At 37.0% G+C, this 27,514-nt stretch overlaps 1 protein-coding gene across 1 annotated transcript in view; it reads right to left on the minus strand.

Moving 5' to 3' along the window:
- The window catches only part of abtb2b (ankyrin repeat and BTB (POZ) domain containing 2b), a 60,056-nt gene that overhangs the window by 23,091 nt on the left and 9,451 nt on the right, over positions 1 to 27,514 (minus strand). Inside the window, exon 2 of the mRNA XM_051100120.1 lies at positions 3,218 to 3,367. Within this exon, the coding sequence (XP_050956077.1) occupies positions 3,218 to 3,367 (150 nt within the window). The remainder of the gene's footprint in view (positions 1 to 3,217; positions 3,368 to 27,514) is intronic.

The following is a 27,514-nucleotide window of genomic DNA, read 5'->3' on the forward strand; positions in this document are numbered from 1 at the left end:
TGACGTTCACTTTCACAAGCTGTTTCAAATTCCTAAAACAAATTGCAAATGAATTTCGTTTTGGCCTAATTTTGTTTGAAATCAAGTTAACTTTAGCAAGCTGCTCCTAAAACAAACTTAATTTTGGCCTAATGTTCGAAATTCGCCAAAGTTCACTTTGGCAAGCTGTCTCAAACTCCCACAATGTATTCCAAACAAATTTTGTTCGAAATAAAGTTCGCTTTGGCAAGCTGTTTCAAACTCCTGAAACAAACTTCATTTTGGCCTAATTTTGTTTAAAATTACATCACATCATTTAATTATTCGATTTCACCTGCCTATTACATAATCATTATAGACCAGTGGTAGTTTGAAGGTGTTGACCAGCTCAAACAAACATTTCCATAAAGTTCACTTTCGCAAGCTGTTTCAAATTCCTGCACTAAATTTCAAATGAACTTTGTTTTGGTCTGAATTTGTTCGAAATGATGTAACGTCCCTTCATCTTGAATTCCACCTCCATTTGGCTTACGTATTATTTAATCATCATACACCAGCAGTAGTTTTAAGGTGTTTACCAACCGGGAGTGAACTTTTCTTTAAAGTTTGCTTTGGCAAGCTGTTTCGAACTCCTAAAACAAACTTCATTGTGTCCTAATTTTGTTTGAAATTACATCACATCAATTCGCTCTTCGATTTTGCTTGCCTATTATGTAATCACTATGGACCAGTGGTAGTTTGAAGGTGTTTAGCAGCTCAAGAAAACTTTTCAATTAAGTTCTTTGCTGAAACAAATTTCAAATAAACTTCATTTTGGTCTAAATTTCATGTCACATCACTTCATCTTGAATTCCATCTTAATTTTGCTTACTACTATGTAATCAGCATAGACCAGTAGTACTTAAAAGGAGTTTGCCAGCTGGGAGCAAACTTTTCTTAAAGCTCACTTTGGCGAGCTGTTTCGAACTCTTGAAACAAACTCCCACTGAACTTTGTTTTGGCCTAATTTCATTTAAAATTACATCACATCAATTCATTCTCCGATTTCGCTTGCCTATTACTACCACTATAGACCAGTGATAGTTTGAAAGTGTTTACCAGCTCAAGCAAACTTTTCCATAAAGTTCACGGTTTCGAACTCCCACAGTGTATTCAAAATGAACTTCATGTTGCTCAAAATTACATCACTCTCTGATTTTGCTTGCCTATTATGTAATCACTATAGACCACTGGTAGTTCAAAGGTGTTTACCAAATTCCCAAATTGTTTAAAATTCTCGAACCCAATTCCAAATGAACACTGTTTAGGCCTGATCTGGTTTGAAATGATGTCACACCAGTTCATCTTTAGTTCCACTTTGATTTGGCTTACCTTTAACATAATCACCATAGACAAGCTTGAGCAAACTTTTGAGTAAAGCTCAATTTGGCAAGCTGCTTCGAACTTCTGAAACAATCTCAAAATGCACTTTGTTTTGGTCTGATTCTGTTCACTTCAAGAATATCAGGTCCTTAAAGCTTTTCCCTTACAGCCATCCCTCTAAACAGTTAATTATTCACATCCTAGACTTGTTTTGTGGGACCAAACTGTCTGTTTTTGGTTGTGTAGTTGCCCCATTTGTATCCAGCATTCCAGGGCAGCTAAGAACATACAGATCCCCCACTGTCCGCTTCATCTCCTCAGTACAGCTGGATCAAACCTACATGAGAGCTCATGGGGAGGTGCCAACATCACAGGCAGTGCACAAAGAGAGCTCTCACTGAATTCATTGAGTTTGTGTGCGATTGCTAATGTCCTACTGAACGCTTGGCCTGCATGAACGTGCCCTTGTGCTGTGGGAGACAAGCAGCAAAGTGTTCAGGCTTTGGCAGTAGGAAATTCGTGCCTTCCAACGGTAAGCCGCCAACCATGCCACCGCCGGGCCTGTGGCATGATGGGTAAACACAGGTAAAACAGCTCAGAGAGCGGCAACCCACGCCAACAAAGGAACTCCTTCACTGGAAGGGAAATATCCCATTTTCAAATGTAAACTCGTGTGAGGAGAACCAAAACACTGTACAATGAACCGACAGTCAGACTCTTGCTGAATAAGGCACTGTAATCTTCACATTTACACTTTAAAATTCAGCCAAATTGCATTTGTTTAGCTTTCCACTTGTATAAAAATTCAGTCCAGACAATAAACCCCACACCAGATGTTGCATTTATCAAGGGAACTGTGTTGAGACAGACATGCTTCATTTGAGTGCAGATGAGTCAGGCATCATGAAGTCAGAGGAGACACTGTTACAGCGGCCCATCTTCCTTCAGTCCTGATAGAAGTGTGTCTAATAACACCACAACATCCTGCAGGAATTATCTAGAATAACAGACACGGGGCACTTGAGGCACCAAAAGACTTTCAGCTTGACTCCCAGACTCTTTTAGTGTCTTTTTTCTTGATTTCCGTCAATAAACATTCTGTTTAAAAAGCAAACATGCCTCCACTTTGGGAACGACATAGTGGTGTTTATTCAGAGCATAAAATAATAGACTAATCAGTCCGGAAAGATAAACAGAGTCCGGATTATCTCCGTTTCCATGTTGTGTTTGCAGGGATAACACCAAGCAATTGTGTCTCTGTATGAAACTTGCTGCAATCTTGACACTGTTGAGTGTCAACGCAAGCACTGTGACAAGTAGTGATATAACTAAAATAACTTGGGTTTGTAGTTTGGCATATGTATATGATTGTGTATCGGAGTATATTAAATAATATATAAATATAAATAAAATATAAAAATAAATAAAATAAAATATATATCTGTATACTTGAAAAAATATATATGCAAGAAAATACGCATATAAATGTTAAATGTATTTTATGCATATTATTATTGTTATTCCTACTGTTCCATTTGCAATTTTTCATTTTGCTGTATTATTTTATGCACTATTATTTTCACAACTAACACTAAATCCAAAACTTTTAAACAAAATGCAAAAAGCAAAGTTCCAAATATAAAAAGCAATTTAAAATTGCATTTAATATTCAGGATGTGACATTTACGATAAGCGTCATACTGGAAGATTCCTGCGTGTCCAACCGTCTCATAAGCTGTAGCTTAAATGTGACCTTTCTGAGTTGTAAATGATTCAGTATGTTTCATAATGGACATAATGGACAAGAGAGAGAGAAATAGATAAAACAAAGAGTATCAGACATAGGAGACAGACAGGAAGCAAGTCCGACACTCACTCAGTTCGGAGATGCTGCCCACACATGTAGCCAGCAAGGCCTGTTCGAGCGTCCGCAACTCCAGTTCAGCGTACGCATCCTCTCTGCTCTCCAGCCCTGTCTGGCGTCCCTCAGTGTATGGACTGAAATGAGCCGGAAGTGACAGAACACCTGAAATACAAAGACAGGAAACTAGTCAAGACAAAATGCAAATTACACTTTTAGCGTTGCGGTCACATTTATAATTTTGTGGACAATCTCCATTTATTTTAGTGTTGGGGGTAACAGTTACAAGTAATGTGAGTTACGTAATCAGATTACTTTTTTTCAAGTAAAGTATCGCATTACTTTTAAATTTACAACAAAATATCTGAGTTAGTCACTGACACCTTTCCTGTTCCTGTGTTAACTGAAATTGGAGTAAGTGCAGAGGCACTTCCTTTAGCCTCAGGCATAATAATTTCACTTTTGGTTGCCAAAAATATAACTTTTTGTTTTTTTGTTATTAAAAAACAAATAGCAAGCCCAGCCCAGGTGACAGAAGTAATGCAAAAATAATGTAACACATTACTTTCCATAAAGATTAACTAAGTAAGACAGTTAGTTACTGCTTTATAGAGTAATGAAGTACTGTAATGCATTACTTTAAAAAGTAACTTTTTTCTCAAATGTTTTGTGAGATATTCTAATTTTGTGCATAAGTAAAATTTGTTACTTGCAATTAGTTTCTTTTTTATGGAGTACTGCGTTATTGTAATGCATTACTTTTAAAAGTAACTTTTTAAAAATTTCCACTTGTCTCTCTGGTATTATGTACAATATGTATATATATATATATATATATATATTGCGCCAGTTTCCCAAGAAGTGCCGATTTAATTCTCTCAAACACATGGGATGTAAACAGTGCTTTATCTGCAAATGTTTTATTTGACATTCAAATTTTGTGCGCTAGTAAAATTTGCAAGTAATGCAATTAGTTACTTTTTTATGGAGTACCACAGTATAGTAATCCATTACTTTTAAAAGTAACTTTTTAAAAAATTTCCACTTGTCTCTCTGGTATTATGTACAAAATATTATATATATATATATATATATATATATATATATATATAGGAAGTGACCTAGGAAGTGACAGTTTAATTCTCTCGAACACAGGCGATGTAAACAGCGTTTTATTTGCAAATGTTTTATTTGATATTCAAATTTTGTGCATAAGTAAAATTTGCAAGTAACGCAATTAGTTGCTTTTTTATGGAGTACCGCAGTGTTGTAATCCATTCATTTTAAAAGTATGTTTTCTCAATACTGATTTTAATCAACTTGTTAAGACATGATGTGTTTCCAAACATCTACTCTGTTCCCAAGCCTCTACTCATTTTAATTGAGAATAGCCATTTACGAGCATGGTTTACTCCCATCACACATTGCCTCATACTTCTTTTTGGTAATTTTGTGAAATTTTGATATTGTGGTCACACCTTGACTCCAAAACAAGTCTTATAGTCTTCGACAATCTCTTTGACAGTCAATGCAAGAAACGCAAAGCCTTCTGTTGACTTATAATTAAATCTAATTAAATTTAAACACAGACGTTGTCCATGGAGTATCAGTTTGCTGGTTGTTTCCAGGTTCAGATTCAACAGAATCTTTACACATACACAAAACCAGCTGTTCGTTTGTAATATTTACCGCTTTTGAAACTGCAGTCACTGGAGAAATCAGAAAAACAAAAGCGCTATTATGGTCCAAAAGCCCACCGTAACCTTTAAAAGAATCCCAAACAAACAAAATCTAAAGTTTACATGCTTACACGTAGGATCGCACAAACACGTGAGAATTAACAAGCTCAATAGTGATTGTGAAACACTTGTGACTAAATCCAAACAACATTACTAATAAACGTCACTCACCACCGGATTACGTTTGAACAGAAATCACGACAATGACAACCAGTGGTGACTAGAACTAGCAAGGTGTTGTCTTTGATAACAAAGGTTGCACAAGGTTAGGACAGTCATTTCCTCTGTAAACACTCTCTCACGTCCGCCATGCACATTTCTAGAACAACCTGGTGGTTCAGTGTTGATGAGTTCAAAGGCCTTTCCCAGTATAATCCGACTGGAATGAGTCAGTTCTCAAAGCGAAGCCTAATTAAATGAGTGCACAAGATCAGGATGACTTAATTAAAGCAATGATTTATGGCAGATGAACAAGTATTGCAGTTACGTAACATGAAATGATCTACTCAGTTTCTCTCTGCAGTTGAGATGTTTTGGACCGAGTGAGTCAGAGTTTTGTTTATGAGAGGGTCACGGCCTCACATTACACTTTCCTTCTCTAAATTTGTGTTTTGCTGAGCCATCATTGGTGGATTTAGTTGATTCGTCTCCAGTAGTGACTTCCTGTCCATATGGAAGGATCAGGAAAAACAGAACGATCAAGGAAGGGGAAACTTGTGCAGTTTCTCACTGGTTCTTTGTAGTCTTGGACAAAGCTTTGCTTTGGCCTTCAGGGGTAAGAGTCCTGCCAAGGAAAAGGAAACAAGCAAGGAACCCTACCAGAGCAGCAAAAACAAAGCAATATTGTTACTCCTATTTCTGATTTATGGAAGGATCTTCACAGGAAAGACAGATCTCTATCCCATCTGTGAACTTTAAAGGAACATTCTGGGATTAGAACAAGTTAAGCTCAATCTTTAGGATTTGTGGCTACACACAAAAAAATTTAATTTCCACTTGTCTCTCTGATATTATGTCCAAAAAGAAGATATTTTGTGCCAGTTTCCTGGGAAGTGATGGTTAAATTCCCTCGAACACATGTGAACAGATCTTTTCACAGCATAATTTGCAGGTATGGATGAAAACGTAGCTAGTTTCAATACCATAGCCACAAGACGTAAGCAACATGCAAATTCAGATTTCTATGTAACGTTCTATCCGATTGTAAAGTTTTGTTGCCTTCACAATGCTGAAAACCCTAAAACAACTGCAAAATGATTTAAACAGGTTTACAGCTTAAATAATACAAAATTTACAAGTAACGCAATTAGTTACTTTTTTGTATCGCAGTATTGTAATGCATTACTTTTAAAAGTAACTTTTTTTTTTTAATTTCCACTTGTCTCTCCAGCAGCATTAAAAAAGATACTTCATGCCAGTTTCCAAGAAAGTGCTGATTTATTTCTCTCGAACACACAGGATGCAAACAGTGCTTTATTCACAAATGCTTTATTTGATATTCACATTTTGTGCAGAAGTAAAATTTGCAAGTAACGCTATTAGTTATTTTTTTATGGAGTAGTGCAGTACTGTAATGCATTACTTTTAAAAGTAACTTTTTTTTAATTTTCACTTGTCTCTCCAGTATTATGTACAGGAAAAAAAAATGTATACTTTGCACCAGTTTCACAGGAAGTGATGATTTAATTCTCTCGAACACATGGGATGTAAACAGCGCTTTATTTGCAAATGTTTCATATGATATTCAAATTTTGTGCATAAGCAAAATTCGCAAGTAATGCAATTAGTTACTTTTTTATGGAGTACCGCAGCATTGTAATGCATTACTTTTAAAAGTAACTTTTTTTAAATTTTAACTTGTCTCTTCAGTATTATGTACAAAAAAAAAAGTATACTTTGCGACAGTTTCCCAGAAAGTGATGATTTAATTCTCTCAAACACATGGGATGTAAACAGTATTCGCAAATGTTTTATGTGATATTCTAATTTTGTGCATAAGTAAAATTCGCAAGTAATGCAATTAGTTACTTTTTTATGGAGTATCGCAGTATAGTAATCCATTACTTTTAAAAGTAACTTTTTAAAAAATTTCCACTTGTCTCTCTGGTATTCTGTACAAAAAAAGTTGATACTTTGCACCAGTTTCCAAGGAAGTGCTGATTTAATTATCTCAAGCACATGGGATGTAAACAGTGCTTTATTCGCAAATGTTTTATATAACATTCAATTTTTTTTTGCATAAGTAAAAATAGCAAGTAACAAAATTATTTACTTTTTTATGGAGTACCACAGTATTGTAATGCATTACTTTTAAAAGTAACTTTTTTAAAATTTTAACTTGTCTCTTCAGTATTATGTACAAAAAAAAAAAAGATACTTTGTGCCAGTATCACAGGAAGTGCCGATTTAATTCTCTCGAACACATGGGATGTAAACAGTGCTTTATTTGCGAATGTTTTTATGTGATATTCTAATTGAATGCATAAGTAAAATTCACAAGTAATGCAATTAGTTACTTTTTTATAGAGTACCGCAGTATTGTAATGCATTACTTTTAAAAGTAACTTTTTATAAATTTCAACTTGTCTCTTCAGTATTATATACGAAAAAAAGATACTTTGTGCCAGTTTCACATGGGATGGAAAAAGTGCTGTATTCGCAAATGTTTTATTTGATATTCAAATTTTGTGCATAAGTAACGCAATTAGTTACTTTTTTCTACGGAGTATTGTAATGCATTACTTTTATTACTTGCATTACTTTTAAAAGTAACTTTCCATAATACTGATTTTAATCAAGTTGTTAAGACATGACATGTTTCCAAACATCTACTTTGTTTCCAAGCCTCTATTTATTTTAATTGAAAATAGTATAAAGAAACATAGCTAGTTTTAATACCATAGCCACAAGGCATAAGCAACATGCAAATTCAGATTTCTGTGTAAATTTCTATCTGGTTGTAAAGTTTTGTTGCCTTAACAATGCTGAAAACTCTCAAAACAACTCCAAAAAGATTCAAACAGGCTCACAGCTTAAATAACACACATTTTAACATGTTTGATATAATTATAAGCTTTACATCGCTGCAATTAAAGCCTACAAAAATTGGCTCCATTTACTTCTACTGTAATTGTATTTTTTGTTTTTTGGGGTTTTTTTGGTAATCAATACACCACAAGTGCAGTCGATTGAGTTTAACTTGTACTATAAGCGACTGAAAGTCTCCTAACACAATATTTAGATCCACAAATCCAGTTGCTAGATAAGCCCATGCTTTCTGCTTCTATCATGTACAGGGCGAAGATTCGAGACATTTACAGATGAGGGTGGCTCCAACGTTCATAAATACAGTCTGTTTAAAATACCGATGGGAATGACTCCTCAGACACTCGTGAACACTGGCATCATAAATTCCAGGAGACAAAAGCTAAACGTTTGTTTACAGTAAACACCCTCTTAACGGTGTCTGTGATTTACGTTTATTACAGCACATTCACAGCTTCAGGGTGGCTGACTACCAACAACATAATATCAAATACACATAGAAAAGATTTACCTTTTTACACACTAGGGGCTTCTGGATGGTTCCAGGGTGTGACTAGGTGGTTTCTGTGTTATAATGGGTGGTTGCAAAAGGTGTTCTAGGACATTGCTACTTTTTAATAGTGTTTGAGTGAATGCCAAGACCTTTTGTGTGTTTTTAAGATGTTTTGGGCTACCTGATCTCATGACGAAAACATACCTGTGGGAACTTTTTCACAAGATGTGAAATATGTACCAATTGGACTGCAGTTTCCAACAGAAATGAACACTAGAAGCAGTGAAACAGCAAGCACTTGTACTCGTTTTCATATACAGTTATGATTACTTCTCCATATGTTTCACTTTCTAGACATAATAAGCTTGCTCAGTTTCTCAGCCGGCACGGAACTGGACTTAGGATGCGGAATCCTTGGGTATAAATCCTGTGAAAAACATGCCTCACGATGAAAGAGCTGAAAGATCAAAAAACAAGCTAAAACGGCATGCTTGAGATCGCGTTTTTCCATCACATTCCCTTTTGTTGATACTATCGGGGAGGTTAAGGTATGTAGTGCAGATGGTATGTTATTTTAAAACGTCATGGAGCATTAGAGTTAGCGCCAAACAATAGACATTTCAAGCCAAAACTGCGGTGACACGCAAACCAGCGGCACTTTTTTCTGTTCCAGGGAAAAAAAAAACGAACAATCTTTTGGCGCCACTTCATTTCACATAGAAATGCCATTCCACTGGTGTCATTTCTGTCCCCAGGACATAACATGTAAAAATATGCATACAAGTGAACTATAAAATACATTTTATTATTAAGCAAAGTGCCCTGCACATTAATCTAACTGCAAATTTAAAATACTTCATTTTAAAAAAATATTAAAAACTACTTAAAACACTGAAAATAGAGAAATATGTTTAAAATCCTTCAGAAATCATTCTTATTTTGCATTTCTGTGTACCTCCATATTCCAACTGCATTTATTTCGAAATAAATTTATAATAGTTCAGATAAAATACACATTTACTTTTTTTTTGTACGTTCTGGAAGCAAATAGCACCCATTCAGTGGAATGGCCCATATCACAAAACATACATGGCAGTACGTATTTTGCGTCTTTGGAAAAAAAGTTCCCACAGGTACATTTTCGCTATGAGATCAGATTGGCTGATTACTTGGGTGTTGGAATGGTACATAGTTGCTTTGGCATGTGAGGTGAATTCTAAGGTGTTACAGCAGTGTCTGCAAAAGTGTTCTGTGTGGTTGTTAAAGGAATAGTTCATTTAAAAACTAAAATTCTGTCATTAATTACTCATCCTCATGTTGTTCCAAACCTATAAGACCTTCGTTCATCTTTGTAACACATATTAATATATTTTTTACAAAATCTGAGAGCTTTCTCACCCTCCGTAGACAGCAATGCAACTGAAACATTCAAGGCCCAGAAAGGTAGTAAAATAGTCCATGTGAAATCACTGGTTCAACTATAATGTTACGAAGCTACGGGAATACTTTTTGTGTGCAAAGAAGACAAAAATAATGACTTTATTCAACAATTTCTTCTTTTTTGTGTCAGTCGTTGATGCATGGCCTGATTTCCTCTCCTGTAGTACATGACTCTAAATATGAACCATATGGGTAGGTATAAAAATATACAGCTTGGTTAGTTCTCCATGATTGTCCAATTAAGTGTGGGACTAAAGTGCATGTAGTGCACACGTCCCATTTCAATATTGTTTTACACTTCCAATTTCTTCATGCTCACTGTTACATTATGGATCCAATAGCGTGGATAATATAACTCGGCACTAATTCAGATAAGTTGCAAACAAGTGCAGAGATGCATGCGCATATCTATCCACAAACACACACCAAACTTAGGATGTGGCTGGATGCAGCACGAGAAACCGCTGTTTATGAGAGGCTTTTGGCTCCATCAAATGAGATTCTAAACCCCTGCATGAAAATCCAACCCACAACAAATTTGTCCAGCTGCAGCGGGTAAAGCGTCTGTGTGTGTGAGAGTCTGCTTCTCTGTATATAGGGCAGGACAAAGCCTGGAGTATTTGCTGATGCTGGCTGTTCCTTACAATGGAATCGGCTTTACAGTGAGCACACATGCCTGCAACTGCACTCAACACACGCTCGGCATTGCAGTCCGGTTACCGTTTACTCCCAAGGGTCATCGAGGGTGTTATTTGACAAGCCTGAGAAGTATTTTCATGGATAGATTTCATCAGAAGGTCCAGGTGTCCAACCAGACAGACACAAATGAATACTGTAAAAACTGCTTTCAGTTGAAAGTTTTAAATTTGAAATAGTTTGAAATTTAAATTTTAGAATGTTGTTTGTGAAAGTTACATTGTACATTTTAGAACAGTTTTCTGTTTTTTAAATATTATTTGAAATTTAGAATTTTTTAAATAGTTACATTTTTAATGTTAGAATAGTGAGGGTTTTTTTCTTAAAGTTAAAATAGCGAATTTTTGAATTTGGTCCAATGTGACTCCACTGTTTTTTTGTTTTTTTTTTTGAAGTAAACCAAGGTGTCGTGAATAAAGTCAAATAAACCGTAAAACATTCATTTTGTGTGGCCAACAAGCTCTATGGATTCATTCTTTTATGCGTGAGTTCTCCAAATTTAGCTTAAAATAGCAAAACGGACCGTACAGATCCGGTGGCACACTAATGTTTATTCAGCATTTCATGCTATGAATGGCTAACATTAGATAAGCATCCATTCTACTCCATTTCCAAGTATTCTTAGGACTTCACACATAATTTTCACTCTTGCACCATGAGAGCACGGCTAGTCGAGCTTCTGTAAGTTTAGAAACTGGCAGTACAAGCGAGAAATCTCCCATGAGTCCACACCCCGTCTGAACAGCCGCCTGCCTTTCCCACAGCCCATCCCGACACACTCACACATAAAGAATCTCCTCTCCTCGTTCACCTCAGATCATCACTTCAGGGAGAAAAGTGTGACCAGATACAGAAATAAAGAAAAATAGATGCTATTTCAGTAGAACTGAGGTGAAAATCAATTTCGGAGAGTTTCCTCACGCCGGGAACTAGACCTAACAAGCTATAAAAGACCAACAACCGGGTTTTGGTTTGAGTGTGTTTATACTGAAATTCTTCTTCAAGTCTTGTTCTTGAAGAAGCCCAGTAATAGCAGCGGTGTCCGTATAGACTGCATTCCTGATGGATAATTGGTCTGGAAATAAAGATGTGTTTGGTCTACCACGAGTCAGTTGTTCCTGAGTGTGTATCCGAGTGTGTTAAATGCCGAGGTCCCTCTTCTTTATGGGCCCAGAGGCCTCGTTCTCTGATGTCTAAGTTGCCTTTCACATTCAACAGAGGCCACCTGCTTCAAAAACAAGCTTTTCATTCATAAAGGTCTTGGTCAGCACTTTAGTCATTTCCTGCTTTTGAGATGATGATAATTCAAGATCAAAACCCAATGTGTAAAAAAGCTACTAAATGTTGCAATGCATTCAGCCAGCTTTTGCTGCCCACACATACAAAAACAATGGAATTTCCAGAAGTCCAGATGTTGACCGTAACGTTTGGCACATGGATAATGTTAACCACACCTAAAAACAGCTGTTTAGGAGGTCAGGGGTCTTTCATTCAATTAGTAATGGTATTAATATGTTAACCTGACCTGAGATCTGTCACTAACAGTAGCTGACAGATAAGCTAATGATGTAGATGGTAGTTAAAGTTAATCTAAATAAAACAAATGTGCAGTAAATGTCAACTTTCGCCATTATTACGTCTCATACTAAATACTAAATTTGACTTGGTGATGCACCAAGTCAAACATTAAATATATGAATACCCAGCTAACAGGGAACGATTGTATATATAAGCAATAAATTAATGTTTATGGAACAGGCTTATAATTTATGGCTTTATAATATGTTCTCATAATAGTCTGAGATCAACATTATCCTTATGATGTGATTTGAACTTGATAAACGTTCTAAGAAACATTTTTGAAACCTTTAACACAATGTTCTAATCACAACAAGAAAACTAGACATTTGAATGTTCTTGGAATATTTAAAATAGACATTCAAATAACGTTATATTTTGGGTGAAAATAAAGTTCCTAGAATGCTGTCAGAAATGTTTTTGTAACATTTACATAACGTTCTAATCACAACAAGAAAACTAGACTTTTTAATGTTCTTAGAATTAAAAAAAAAAAAAAAAAAAAACATTCAAATAATGTTAGATTTTGGGTGAAAACAAGTTAGTGGAACACTGTCAGAAATGTTTTTGTAACATTTAAATAACGTGCTAATTACAACATAAAAACTAGACATTTTAATGTTCGTAGAACATTAAAAATAAACATTCAAATAACGTTATATTTTGGGTGAAAATAAGTTAGTAGAATGCTGTCAGAATCATTTTTGTAACATTTAAATAACATTCTAATCACAAGAAAATTGACCATTTGAAATGTTCTTAGAATATTAGAAATAATCATTCATATGAATGTTATATTTTAGTAAAAATAAAGTTATTGGAACATTTAAACAATGTTCTAATCACAACAAGAAAACTTATTTGAATGTTCTTAGAATATTTTAAAAAATAAACATTCAAATGTTATATTTTGGGTGAAAAAGTTAGTAGAACATTGTCAGAAATATTTTTGTAACATTTAAATAACGTTCTAATCACAAGAAAACTGGACATTTTAACATTCCTAGAATATTAAACATTTTGAACATTTTTAGAAAGGTTTTTGAAAAATTTAAAAATAAAATTTAGATAACTTTATATTATGGCTAAAAATAAAACTAGTAGAACGTTGTCAGAAACTTTTTGTAACTTTGAAATAATGTTTTAATCACAACAAGAAAACTAGACATTTGAATGTTCTTAGAATATTAAAAATAAACATTCAGATAACGTTATATTTTGGGTGAAAAAGTTAGTAGAATGTTGTAGAAATGTTTTTGTAACATTTAAATAATGTTACACTCACAACATAAAACTGAACATTTGAATGTTCTTAGAATATTAAAAATAAACATTCAAATAATGCTATATTTTAGTGAAAATAAAGTTATTAGAACATTATCAGAAATGTTTTTGTAACATTTAAATAATGTCCTAATCACAACAAGAAAGCTGGACATTTCAATGTCTTAGAAATATTTCAAAACAATGTTTCCACAATGTTTTTATAACCTAGCATAATATATGTTCTAATATATGCAAACAGATGATATAGCTAAACAGTTGTTTAACAGAAACCAAAACAAAGAAGCTAGATACTTAACAGCCCTTGCTAAATACTAAATATGAGTGAAATTTCAAACAAAATACATTGACTATATACCCTGATAGCACACATACATCTCGGAGACATTTATTTGACATCTGCAAGACATATTTTTTAGAGAGTTTGCTCATCTGCAATATGTCTATAGGACCTCTTCTATCAGATGTCAAATAGACGTCTATTAGATGTCTTTAAGATGTTTATGGTTTAAAATGTATGTAAAACGTCTGTAAGATGTTTGTACACAGCAGATGCTTCCAGATCAACTGATCTTTAACAGACATCTTGCAGATGTACGTGTGCTATCTGGTTACAAAGGATTTGGAAACTGTACAAATGAAGACAATATTAATTTATATGAACTATGGAGGCAATGCTCTGTATGACAATTTAATATTGTGCTAATTTAAATCATATTTGACACATCTGACCTGATATGTGTACCAGAGTAATAGCAGAAAATATGGCTAATAGAGACTAGCTAATTGCTAACAGATACAAAAACACAGAAACTGGATAACAAAGCAACAATGTACATTTTGCTATAAAGTTGGTGTATAGAACAATTGCAATAATATACATTAAAATGCAATATTGGTATCTGATCTGATGTTTGATTCTATGCTGTGTTTAAAGTCTAGCTACAGTTATTCAAGCTTTGAGGGTGGCCAGCTGTGTGACTGTTGTGGTCATTTATACATCGGGCAAAAATAACTAAGCATTTATCATGTCAGGTTGAGTCTTATCTGCATTTTAGCGCTCTGGGTTACATCATTAGAGTCCGGATCGGCAGGCACTGATCACTTCACACACGCTTGCCAGGCTAATTAATCACAGTGAGGAAGACTGACTGCCCTGCGTCCCATCAGACCTCAGGAGAGCTTTTAGACACGTTTGGATCTTTTCAACAGCCGTGTCACACGTTCTGCCACTTTTCCAGTCAGTCAAGCAGATGTGCTTCTTTAAAAATAAGTAAATGACAAAAAGAAACCTAAGGGAAAAAAATGCTACATGGATGTTCAAAACATTTGAGCACACAATATCCAGCCGTTCCCAGGAGGCTTTGTTGAGATTAAAGAACTTTGCTTTGAAAGATCTACCGTCATAAGTAGAACAAATATTAAACTTTGTTACGACATGGCTTCAATCCTCAAGTAGATCTTGCTTTATGAATTCAAGCCAACTGTGGAGCCAGTGGTTTCTTTTCATGCTTGCAAGGAATTACCACAAATTACTTCATTGTTCTCATGTTACAGGTAATAGATTGTATTCGACATATTACTCAAATCCAGTTTTTATTCTGAGATTTCTTCTCGTGCTTGTCTGTGAAAAACATTCAGCAACAGGGCGTTGTTATTTGGCTAAAGCCTTCAAGTTTCTGTGATATTCTGGTTTGTAGATACAACTTCAATATTATCCAAAGTATAATTGTAAGGGTCAATGGTTTGTTCAAACCACTAAGTAAGAGCAATAGCAACAGTGACGCTTGCCTCAGATGTAAAGCAGCACTTGCCGTAGCCGCCTCTGGAACAACTTCCCTATTAAGAGAGACCCAACACAATCGGCCTGCTGTTCAGCCTCTGAGCGATGGAGCAATGGCAAATCTGATGGGCTTGGAACTATAGAGTAGATGAATGGAAATCTAGCACAGTTTTAAATGTTGATTTTATTTTCCCCTCTCTGCCTCACGCTTACTCACTCTATACGTCTTCCCTCAGATGTCAGGTTTCAAGGCCTACCACTTCATTAAACAAGAACATCTATGAATAACACATATGCTGGTCAATGAGATGACTGTTTCAGTATATGAATTCTATGGGGCCTTTTAGTGTCATTTATGAAAATACTGGGTACTGTATATTTTGGGTTTGCATAATATTTAAACTACAGGTAACTGAAAGAGCCTGTTTGGTTTGTTTAGTGCGACAGATGGTCATAGGTCATGCTTTAACTCTCTATGGGAGAAAAAAGATGCTGTTACAAGAATCAGTGGGCTGCAATATAGATTCATATGTTCTGACAAAATCCCCTTTTAACAATGACAGACCTATTACTTAGATCTTAAACATTGCAATATAAATTACTGGTAGTGCTTAGTCGAAACATCACAGGCAGATCTGTAACGATCGTCCACCATTTTATAGTGGAAACCTGGTTTGTATCAGGAAAAGACCCAAACCTCACTTTCCTGGCACTAAGTCAGTGATATTCAGACCAATTACACTATGTTTAATATACTGCCTGTAATTACAAAAGTTACGTTCACCCCAGTTTGAGCTCCACACCACTTTAAGTCCATTAAATTTCCAGTAAAAGTAGTTGAAACCTTTATTTTATAATTAATAATCAGTAATTGGATCTCTCGAGAGAAAAGTAAAAAAGAAACATCAACAGACTGTACTTTTCTTACAAGATATATTGCTCTTTAAAGGGGTTTTCCATTAAAAAAAGACGAAAACCCCCCAGAATCCCTCACACCCATGACAGGAGGGTGTATCTTGATCCTCCAGGCCTGAGGGGACAGAAACTCACAGATGTAAAAAATCATCCCAACACCCTAAGCTTCTGACCTCTGACCTTCACACCTAAATGAGTCAAACATTCTGTCTTACTCCAGTGCAGCCATCAGCACGAAAAGCAGCCCCCGTTGCATGCAGGGAAACAAAGCTTCTTTGTGGCAGCCCACCCAAACATGTCATTCATAAAGATATCATTGTTTCAACTCCAGCACGCACATTGGAGAACCTTTGGTTCGGAAGGTTTGTTATTTGAACCTGTAAATTAAGTCCTAATATGTCTTCAATTACCTCACGTCTATGCTCTGAGCAACTCTCGTCTGCAGCACTTTTATTTAGATTATATAGTTACCTACAATCAACATGTTGCTATCATTCAAAAAATTCAGGTAATTGTATTCTGAAACAGCTGCTAAACCTACGTTCTTTGTTTTTACACATACCCATGTTGAAGCTACAGCTGACATCTGACGCCAGTGAACAGTAGTTGGCGTCTGGTTACAAAACATCTAGACAAAATACAGACCATCCTTGATCACTGTCAATATCGATATCAACATCAACTTCGCACTGCCGACTCGAAACTCTCAAAAATTAAAATGTAGTTCCATGAGCTTAACAGAAACCTGGCAAAGTGCTGAGACTCCCAACTTTGCGGTTCTACTGCATGGACATCAATTTGTGTGAGCAGACAGAAGCTTGAGAGAGAATGACGAAAAATAGGGAGTGGACCTGCTATAGAGGCAATGGTGTGGTTTGCAAACTTACCACAAATCATTCATTGCCATCTCTGGGGTTTTAAACTTTCACCCTTCCCCACCCTCACAACTTTCTTTTAGTTTGTGGCTTGCACAACCAGTGAAAACAAGACTCAGACCTGTTGTATACCAATGTCAGAAGGCATAAAACTTTTTGCCATCCGTGGACAGACTGGACCGCAACTTGGCAGATTATCCAAACATACAAACCAGTCATCCGGTGCTTGCCTGCAACCATGTGAACTGTGAGAAACTGGACAATGGGGTGGATTCTTGAAGGAGACACACTGGGACAAGTTGAGTCATGTGGTGGGAACTTTGAGGGACTCAACGACTAAGTTTTCTAAAGAACAAGCCATGGATCACAAAGAACCAGAAAGACCTGCTAAACAGGAAGAGGATTTCAGAGAGGAAGCATCCGAAGCAAGTCAAAACGGAGCAGAAGAGGAAGAACAACTGATAAACATGGAGAGTAATTTCCAAAGAACAATATGAATTATGTGAAAAGACAACTGGTACTGGCAGGTAACCTGGTGCAGGAGAGCCTGGGCAGGGCTAATGAGATCAGTCTGTTCTTCAACAGATCTGACTCTCAATCATTGGCTCAACCCTACCCCCGTCTTGGTTTCCTAGGGGGTTTCTGCTCACTCATCTACCATCCCCCTTCCTCCACTAACTCTTGATCTCCCTCTGAGCCCCCATCACTGGGGGCTCATTGGCCACTCTCCCAAACTTCCACCCACCCCATTCCACATCTCTTGGAACTTGGAAGCAAGCTCAAGATGATGCAAGTGGACACCAATCCAATCAAAACAGCAATCCTTAATGATAAGAAAGACTCTACTTCAGCCACAAGTTTCAAGGATCGAATCCAGAATGAGCCACCTGCCACAATATTTGGTTTGCACCTACTCTGACATACTGAGACAAATTCTGATTGTCATGGGTTTTATAATGCTAATTCTGGTTTGGCCTACTACATTAAACACAATAACTACTATCTCCATAGGTGGGCCTTTTGTCTTCTATTCTAAACATTGTTCAGGTGCCACACTGTTCATGCCTTGTTTGAGAAGATCATGCTGCTATTGCCCTAGACTTGCACTAGACAATACAAACATATCATGAATGCCAATAAATGTCTGTCATGCTTCTCTCGGATACACCTGTTTCAGAATTCCACAGTCCTGCCATCTTGTAGACCCAGCTGCCATCACTACAGGTGCCTCTTGGAGTGGATCCTATTGTAACATTCCTAAACGGCAACTATTCTCGTCATTCCTGACCATCACAAACAAACATGCTAGAGTAAACACAGACAGACGTGCTCATTCAAATACCACCATGTGACCACACCCCTCTCAGAAAACAAAACGGAAGGAAATACGTACTTGTCTCATGGGAACCTGCATTGCTTTTCCTTCAGACTGGCCACTTAGTTAGAAGAGAAGGACTGAAAACTTGTGGACTGACATGAAATTCTAAATTGAGGTCCTTTATGTAAGGTAGACTGTTTATTTATTAATCAACCTTCCAATATGACCATCGGAAATTAGCAGAACTGAAGGTCTTGTTAGAGGTCACCAATGTTTATTGGCTTGAGACCACTTCCTTAATCTTGCAGTAATTTAAAAAGAATCGACTCAGTTTATCTTAGCATTCAAGCTAAGGCTACTTCAGGTTTGCTCAGAGCTGAAAAGCTGTGGCCTAGAGGCCTTTGGGACCACCCACAGAAACCCCATTCAGGCATATAGCCAGATGGAAAACGCAAAAAAATAGGCATTTTGGGAAGACCGCTCCTTCTAAAACCTACCCATCTGCCTTTGCCACAAAATACTCAAAATGAGGCCTTGAGGCAAGACGTATTCCCAAGATCCTGTTTGCTTCCTACAGACGTTCAGAACATGGAAGGTTATGTTATAGGCGTTTCCTGACTTACAGGGTAAAGAAAAGGTCAAACCATTTTTTTGCGTTTTAAGACCTGCTATTATGACTTAATAGTGTCTGACAGATTATTACAGTATTAAACAAACTTAGAGTCTTTCCAGAGATATGACACACCCTTTTGCATAAAAACAAAGAAAACAAATGTGAGGTTAGCTACATGTTACATCATTATATTATGTAGTTATTATGTAGGCTACGTGGGTTTAGTTAGCTAGGTTTAGACGGTTGCTATTGCTTTACCACATAATGTATTGCCTACTCAAACTTCCCAAACATCTCAGCCTGTTATGCAAGCCACCTAAATAACACTAAAATAGGACCGGAGGGTTAGCATCCATCTTTTATTACCACCCCTAGCGTCTGTGCAAACAACTAGCTCCCTGCTCCAAATTTGTCTTCATTTTCCCCCTCCCTCTAGGCCTGACAATGTGCTAATAGCCTAGCCAACCCAGATGCCCTGTGCTATTACGTTTAAGCAGTTGTTCTTGAATAAACAGCAGACATATGCATAGGATGAAAAGCTGAGCTTTAGGTTGACTGCGTGCTAAACGGTGACATAGTCTCACGGGACATTAGCCTGCTTTGTTTCTTGCCATGTGTGCTAGTTGGTCTATTGCTTTCTTTGACACTGTAATTATCAGTCTGCTCCAGCGTGTCCTAATAGCAGGATGCTGTAGAATTGGGGGATGGTACGAACCCAGAAATCTAATCTTAGGCTTAAGTAAAGTTCACGATAACTGATGCAGTTTGTAAGTTGATGCACTCTCAGATAAAAATGTGCAATGGTATCTTTAGGGGTACAACAGCTTTTCACTGGGACAGTACCTAGTGGAAAGTATTACTACTGTGAGGTACTAATATGCATCTTTTTGTGTTAGATAAGGTACAAAGTTGTTCCCTTAAGGCGGTTGCCCCAGTGCCAAGCTGTACTCCCAAAGGTAATTTTTTGCATTTTGAAGATGCATTTTGAGATCCATCTTAGTAGCAGGTGTAACATCTTGACTGACCACCCAAAATGGATATTCGTACCAGATCTAAACAAGGCCTATATTTCATTATTCTCTGACCATATGGTTCATGTGCTCCTCTTGCAGAGTTTGGAAGGCAGGAAGTGCTAATTACTTCTTCTCTGTTATTTTAGGAGACCGACTGTGCCAGACTTGTGATCCAACAGCGTAGTTTCTCACAGACAGAACGGTTCCTCACATAAAAGCAGGTGATTTCTACAGCTTTGGGTGTATGGAATGCTGTTATCACAAAGTAAGAGACTTCACACTTCCTCATTTGCACATGCAAGATAAACAGAGACATAAAAATAAGAGAGATCATTTAAGAAGATCCCTGAGCCTTAGCAGGAAATGCGGCAATGAATCTTTTTCGTGTCCCCATGTTGAATAACTGCTTTCCTATTCCTTTTTTTCCCCTTCCCAAGAAACCTCTGAAAATGATTTTCTTCATTTTCCCACGAGTTTCAGTATAACGTTATGAGCCCTTTGCGGTTACTCCATCAACTCTCCCTGGCAAGAACCTGGCTGAGGTCTAACAGGGCTTCCAAAGATGATTGAGAGAAGGGCTTGGACTGGCTTTCAGGATACGCGAGACGAGCCAAGCCGGTCCTCATTTTGAAGGGTGATAATCTTAGAATACTAGGAATACACCCAGGGAGTTTACAAAAACCCAACCTCAACTAGTCTTTCCGACCAAAATGTGAAAACTAGATGCTCCTAAAACACATTGTGAACCTACCAACACTTAAGGCTGATTGAAAAACCTGACTGACTGCTTCAAGACAAATTAGAGACCCTTGAAAGTAAAAGTAACCACTGTTAATGAGGCATGGTCTTGATCTAGACCCCAGGAGAGAGCAGACCTTTAACTCACATCTGTTGCAACCTTGCAATCGGCTTAATGGGAATTCAAGACGCAAATGTGGACACAAGTTGAGGCTTGGCAGCAGAACTTCACTCCACTAGTCCAGGATGAAAAATTCTTAGTTGACCTAGATAGAAAACCTAACTGTTAAAGTGTACACCTTAGGTCATATCCTCCAGAACTTGCTGTTGTCTTTGGCAGTGTCAGTGCTTTGGTGACGTAATGCCACATGGACTGTTGGGTAGTACATCTCTTGGAAATCTGTACCTAGGTAAGGCAAATGGGACATCATATCATCTTGTTGACCGTACAGATGCAAGTGAAGCCTACAAGACACTGGAGCTGAAGAGTAACCTGATGCAACACAAGATTGTGGACAAGATTGTGTGGGTACTGCAATGATTTGGAAAACCAGCAAGGCAAGCAGTGGTTCAGTTATCTTTCAACATCCAAATCAACCACATCTGAACCCACCTGAGTTCATTGACAAGTTATATAAGAACTTATAAGTGTCACAATGTATCTACAGGGGACCACAGAGCCTTTGTGTGGTCTTGCTTGGCTGGTTATTTATGATGTGCTAGTATAACAGATACTGGCAAACTTTTCCAAAAGCACTAAGGTTGCTCTTCTGAAGTTCTCCTGTAAAACACAACTTTGTTTGCCAATTAACAAGCTCAATAATAAAGTGCATTTTGCACCTCTAAAACTGCTAGCTTATGTTCAGACAAATATTGAGGTACTAAGACATAGAAACACAACAAGTTCTCATCTTCTCAGTTGTCATGGCATGTCTGGAGGACTTCCTTTAAACACAACTTGCCCACCCCATGACTAATTGTCCCAACAAGCTCTCCTGATGTCCTCAGTGCTGTAATACATACAATGAGCCAAAGAGTAAGAGTCATTACACTTGCATCATTTACTAAATAGCTCAGGCTTGTTTTAATGAGCACGGGTTAATTAAAGTAGGGTCATAACGTTGGCTTTGTCCCCATTCAAGCCAGACTTGCAGATGTCACCCATTACATGCAGAGGGACAGATGTGATGTCTTTCTGCCGCACACGTCCACAAGCACGGCTTGGTTTTATAACCATGGACAAAAGTGTCCAGTCATAAGTCAGTACCCAACCAATTAGCAGAGTGACAAAGGGACACTAAGACTTCAATACAAGAACAAAGGACTTCACACTAGAAGACAAAGAGTGAATTAAAAGACTTGTGCACAGATTTCTGTCAATTAGGCTTTTTATTGCATTTTCAGTGTGCAACAAAAAACAAGAGAGAGCATGAATGCAATTAAAAGGTGATGGACATGGACATGGGCATGAAGTCTCATGGCTTATTGCTTTATGAAATCTTTCCTCAAAAACAGGTGCATTTTGAGATTGATGTTCTTTGTGCTTAAAGTGCAGCTAAAGTTTACCAGATGTTTGAAGTTTACATTTGTTCTGTCTAGAAATGCATGTAAGACACACTCGTCGTCTGAGAAATAAGGCTGAAATATGACTGTCCACTGACAACCATCAAGGGTCAGGACAATGGTGTCCTTTAAAACTGTCCAGCTGTCTGGACTCTCAGCTCTAAAAGTTGCCATTTATGCAATTTATGGCAAGCTTCCTCAGTGTTTGAGCTGTGTCCAACCTGACAGCCCTGCTCATCCAAAATCAGGACGACCAGTGTCTCTAAACAATAATAAAGCTAAATCTGTCCTTAGTCATGGGCTGTTCCCCCAGGCCACCGAGAAAAGAAAGATCTGGAACATTCAGTTTGTTCCCCACAATAGCGAAGACACAGCGTGCCTCAACGTCTCTCATGCAAATCAGATGCAATCACACCAAACATCACAGAAAGGGAACGCTGCTTGTGCAAACAACTTTTACTTCAACTGAAACTTCCCTTTGAGTTAAACGGAAATGTTTAGTGTTCTATTAAAGCAGGGTAATTTCTAATAACTACAGTGTGTCAATGCTTTCTGCTGCCATTGAGTACTCTCAATATGAAGGCAGATATTGTCTTTCTACCAGTTGTTTCATGCATCCTTATGCCTGCAGGGTAAATTCCTAGTTGGGTGAGAGATTTTTAAAGTAGATTACTGCCAGAGATATTTCTGTGTTATTTTATATAGCGGGAAATATGTTAGATTTCCCCTGCCTAAGCATGTTTTAGAAAAAAAAATATGACTCTGAAAATAAAGAAATAGATTTTTCGTTGGAAAAATATCCTGAAGCAAAGATTTCTGATTGGTTCAATGAATCGTCTCTCTTTTTTTCCCTCAGTTTCTGTTGTTGTGGTGGTGTAAATACCTAAGTCGGGCATGACTTGAGGAAACTCGTGCGGGAAAGCTCAGGGATGTTTGGTTTACCAGACTGGCAAACCTTTTGAGGGCACTAAAGAGATAAGAAAGCACCGTAAACATTATGTGAAGAAAACCTCTCAGCAGCAATAAAGCTTTTATAGCCTGTATATTGATCTTCCGTCTTCATTAAACTTTCATTCGCTACATTTGTTTTTAAAACAATCTTACTGAAATGCAAACTTAGGAGCTTTTAGTAGCATAAATGGACGTCTTACTCCAATTACTGATTTTATTGGCTACTGTAAGATTTTATATTGCTTAGAAATGTAAACATACAAGTATGACATGCAAGTTTGTAAGACAAACTTATGAAGATATTGTTAGTTTGTTGTCTAACACTTTGAAACTTAAATGTCCAGATAATTTTGGGGGTCAGGTATCCATTTTGCAGTGCAGTTGTTAATGTTATTTGCTTAACTGTCATTTTAAACAACAGAAATTAGAAACTGAAGAAAATATTCAGCAAGAGTGTAATAAAATTTCTAAACATGACACAAAAGCTCACTGAATCTTGTTTAAATGGATTCTGGAGACTATTTTGAGACCTAAATCAGCACTCTACAGACTAAAAATGGCAGCTGCAAAATTCAAACCCAACGCAGAAGCCATTACTGTGCATATCTCTACAAGACAGCCTGTTTCCACTTACTGCAACAGCTCCCATTCAGAGCAATTAAATATTACAGGAATGTTCACAAATGGCTGCTTATCGACAGCAATAAATCATCCCTGCTGCTTTTGAAGACAAAAACGGGGACAGACAGTGTTTCATTGGATTATGACAAATGTGAAACGATCAGTCAATGAGAGAGAGAAACAAACCACAGGGGTCAAAGCAAGAATCTGTCTTGTTTGAAAAGAACATTAAAATAGGTTATTTCATTCATAATTACCATGACAGATGTCGTCAATATAAGCCAAAACGATAAATCACAATATGCACAATATATCTACATGGCATATGGTGCATTCAGCATTATAAATGTTAAATCTGCAGTTCTGTTATTTATTCCAGAGTGAATTGATTATTTAATTAGCTCAATATGTGATTATAATTTTAGCATATGCAATCCTGCCAAAATCCAAAAATATGAGCTACGCATTGAAATAAATTCAAAGCTGTTCAACAAAAGAGCTCTGAAGGCTATTTTAGTCACTTTCTTCTGACAGGTGCAAGTGACACGTGAAAACTGAAAAGTGATTTTTTCCAACACTTTGCAGTGACTTGGAACTATTCATACACAATCACTCTATTTTACTCTTCTTAACGTTCCACTGCTGGAAAATGCAAGACTGCATTTTCTCCTCACCCCAATATTAAACTCCTGCACGTGTCATTTTTGGCCATTTTCCCACACGTCCCCTTATTTCCTGTCTGGGGTCAGTGTTGTCATGGCGACAGGCAGAGGATTGACCTATGAGATCGTTTGTATGGAGGCGTGAGCGCCAAAATATAAAGCCATGTGCTGACCGGTTTCAATCCACTGGCTATTCACGCGCCTTTTCTCCTGATTTCCAACAATCCTCTAGTACTTACACAGGATTATGTTCTCAACTAAATCTTGTGATTCCATAAACAACCTCCAAATGTAACACAAAAAACACTTAGTAACTGCAACACTTTTAATGCTGCAGTATTTGCATGAAGTAAAAGCCACAATTCCTCAAACGTTTGCTGTTGACAATGGGTTTGTCATTATTCAAACGGTTACAAAGATATCAATATTTGTATTCATACTTATGCAAATATGATTTAACTAGGCAAACAGGACATTCAAATGCTTCCAAAAACCTAGTGAGCTGCCAACCTAGACAGTATGTTGAGGCATCAAAGATACAAGTGAAAGTATCATGGGTCAAAATGAGAATCTGCTTCTTAGGAATCTTCATTTTGCCAAAATGGCAATTGATGGCAATCAGCAGAAATGTTTTTATTTGCGTTTTAGAGATGTTTCATGTACAGATGACAACATTATCAAAACACACCCCATTCACAAAGACTAAAAATGCTGTATTATTCATGCCAGGCCAGTAGTTGGTGATGTCACTTTATACAGAAACACTACGTGCCTGCTCACAAACCTATAGACTAAACAGTAACACGCATGTGCATAGCGACGTTTTCACAAAGTCCAGTGTTGTGGCAATTTTCAACCCCCTGCTAAATTATTACCCCCTCTCACTGAAATTGTTACATGATTGCCTAAACCTAACTCCACCCCCACACCTAACCCTAAACCCTAAGCCAGTACTAGGGGTGTTGTAATCTGCAGTGATGTGTTACTTATTGGTACGTATTTCACGTCTTGCGAAAAAGTTCCCACAGGTAAGTTTTCGTCATGAGATCAAGTAGCGAAAGGCTGTACAAGTAGAAGTAGGGGTCAAAATGACAACTGGCCAAAATGACAATAATGGCAATCCCAGAATGCACTGTGCTAAGCCCAGTGAACCAAAAAAACATTTCATAATAGCTGTAGTGTTTGAAATTGCATACTCTGAGTAGGTACATTCTTCGAATAAGTAATTATTTCTGAGACTTCAAAAAATATTGTACGATATGTGACCCTGGACCACAAAACCAGTCTTATGTAGCTCAGGTATGTTTGTAGCAATTGGCAAAAATACATTGTACGGGTCAAAATTATCAATTTTTCTTTTATGCCCAAAAAGGATATTAAGTAAAGATCATGCTCCATGAATATATTTTATACATTTCCTACCGTAAATGTATCTAAACTTAATTTTTGATTAGTAATATGCATTGCTAAGAACTTCATTTGGACAACTTTAAAGGTGATTTTCTCAATATTTTGATTATTCTGCACCCTCAGATTCCAGATTTTCTAATAGTTGTATCTCGGGCAAATATTGTCTTATCCTAACAAACCATACATCAATGGAAACATTATTTATGTAGCCTTCAGATGATGTTTAAATCTCAATTTTAAAAAAATGGACCCTTATGACTGGTTTTGTGGTCCAGGGTCACATATAGTATGAATGTAATCCAGATACATACTATATTCACCATGTTGTTATTGTCAAGTGACCTGTTCTGTCACTTCACTGCCATTCACAACTCCTCCCGTGGCCTCATGGGATAGTAAAATGTCCACTTAAGAAATTTTGCATAAAGTAGTAGATCATCAGTGGATTTTTCGACTACTATTTTACAAATACCGTGAATTCAGAAATGCTACTCTTTCGCATACTGTTTTTTGCCTACTATACAAGGATAGAAAAGGATGTGACATGTGGCCAAGTATGGTGACCCATATTCGGAATTTGTTCTCTGTATTTAACCCATCCAAGTGCCCGCGCGCACACACACACAGTAGCGAACACACACCCGGAACAGGGGGCAGCCATATTGCTATCGCTGTGGTGCCCAGGAACCAGTTGAGGGTTCAGTGCCTTGCTCAAGGGACTCACCTCAGTCGTGGTATTGAGGGTGGAGAGAGCACTGGTTATTCACCCGCAACCTTTCGGTTACAAGCCTGACTCCTAACCATTAGGCCACAACTGCCCCCATATAGTAGGAAAGAATGTGATTTCGAATGCAGCCGAGGTGAGGTCTTCAGTGTGATTAATGGTTTGCTATATATTTGTGTGTGATTGTATTTTTATGCTTATGCTGTTGTTATCTTAGCCACATGCTAACATCAAACTCTACTGAAATCAATTGTGAGTTGAACTCTCTAGTGCACTTCACATGAAGACAGTCAGTGTTGGGAAAAGTTATTTTTATAAACATTGCAACATTGTGTTACTCCATAAAAAGTAACTAATTGTGTTACTCAGTTACCTTTTATGGAAAGTAATGCGTTACATTACTTTAGCATTACAATTTGTCACCCAAAAGTTATATTTTTGGCAAAAGTTATTTTAATAAGCCTCAGGCTAAAGAAAGTGCCTCGTCCTCTGCACCTCATATCCAAATTCTCTCAACATTGGACAGAAGTGTGAATAAATTGGAAAACAAAATACCTTATTTTAAAAAGTAACTCAGATATTGTGTTCTAAATTAAAAAGTAATCCATTACTAGTTACTTAAAGTAATCTGATTAAGTAACTTTTAATGCATTACCCACAACACTGAAGAGTGCTATATTTGTTTCACACTCAGAACTGCTGCCTACAGTATGTAGAGTGTTTCATTTCAGTCACTTACTGTATGAGGCTCCATGAGCTCACAAGTTTTAGCTAACGCTGCTGATTAGATAATGAAGTTATCTTGTTTTAAGGAGCTCTTGAAATGTTTTTAAGCCATCATAAAACTTGTG

The sequence above is a fragment of the Labeo rohita genome, chromosome 25 (genome assembly GCF_022985175.1).
Source record: "Labeo rohita strain BAU-BD-2019 chromosome 25, IGBB_LRoh.1.0, whole genome shotgun sequence".
Lineage (NCBI taxonomy): Eukaryota > Metazoa > Chordata > Actinopteri > Cypriniformes > Cyprinidae > Labeo > Labeo rohita.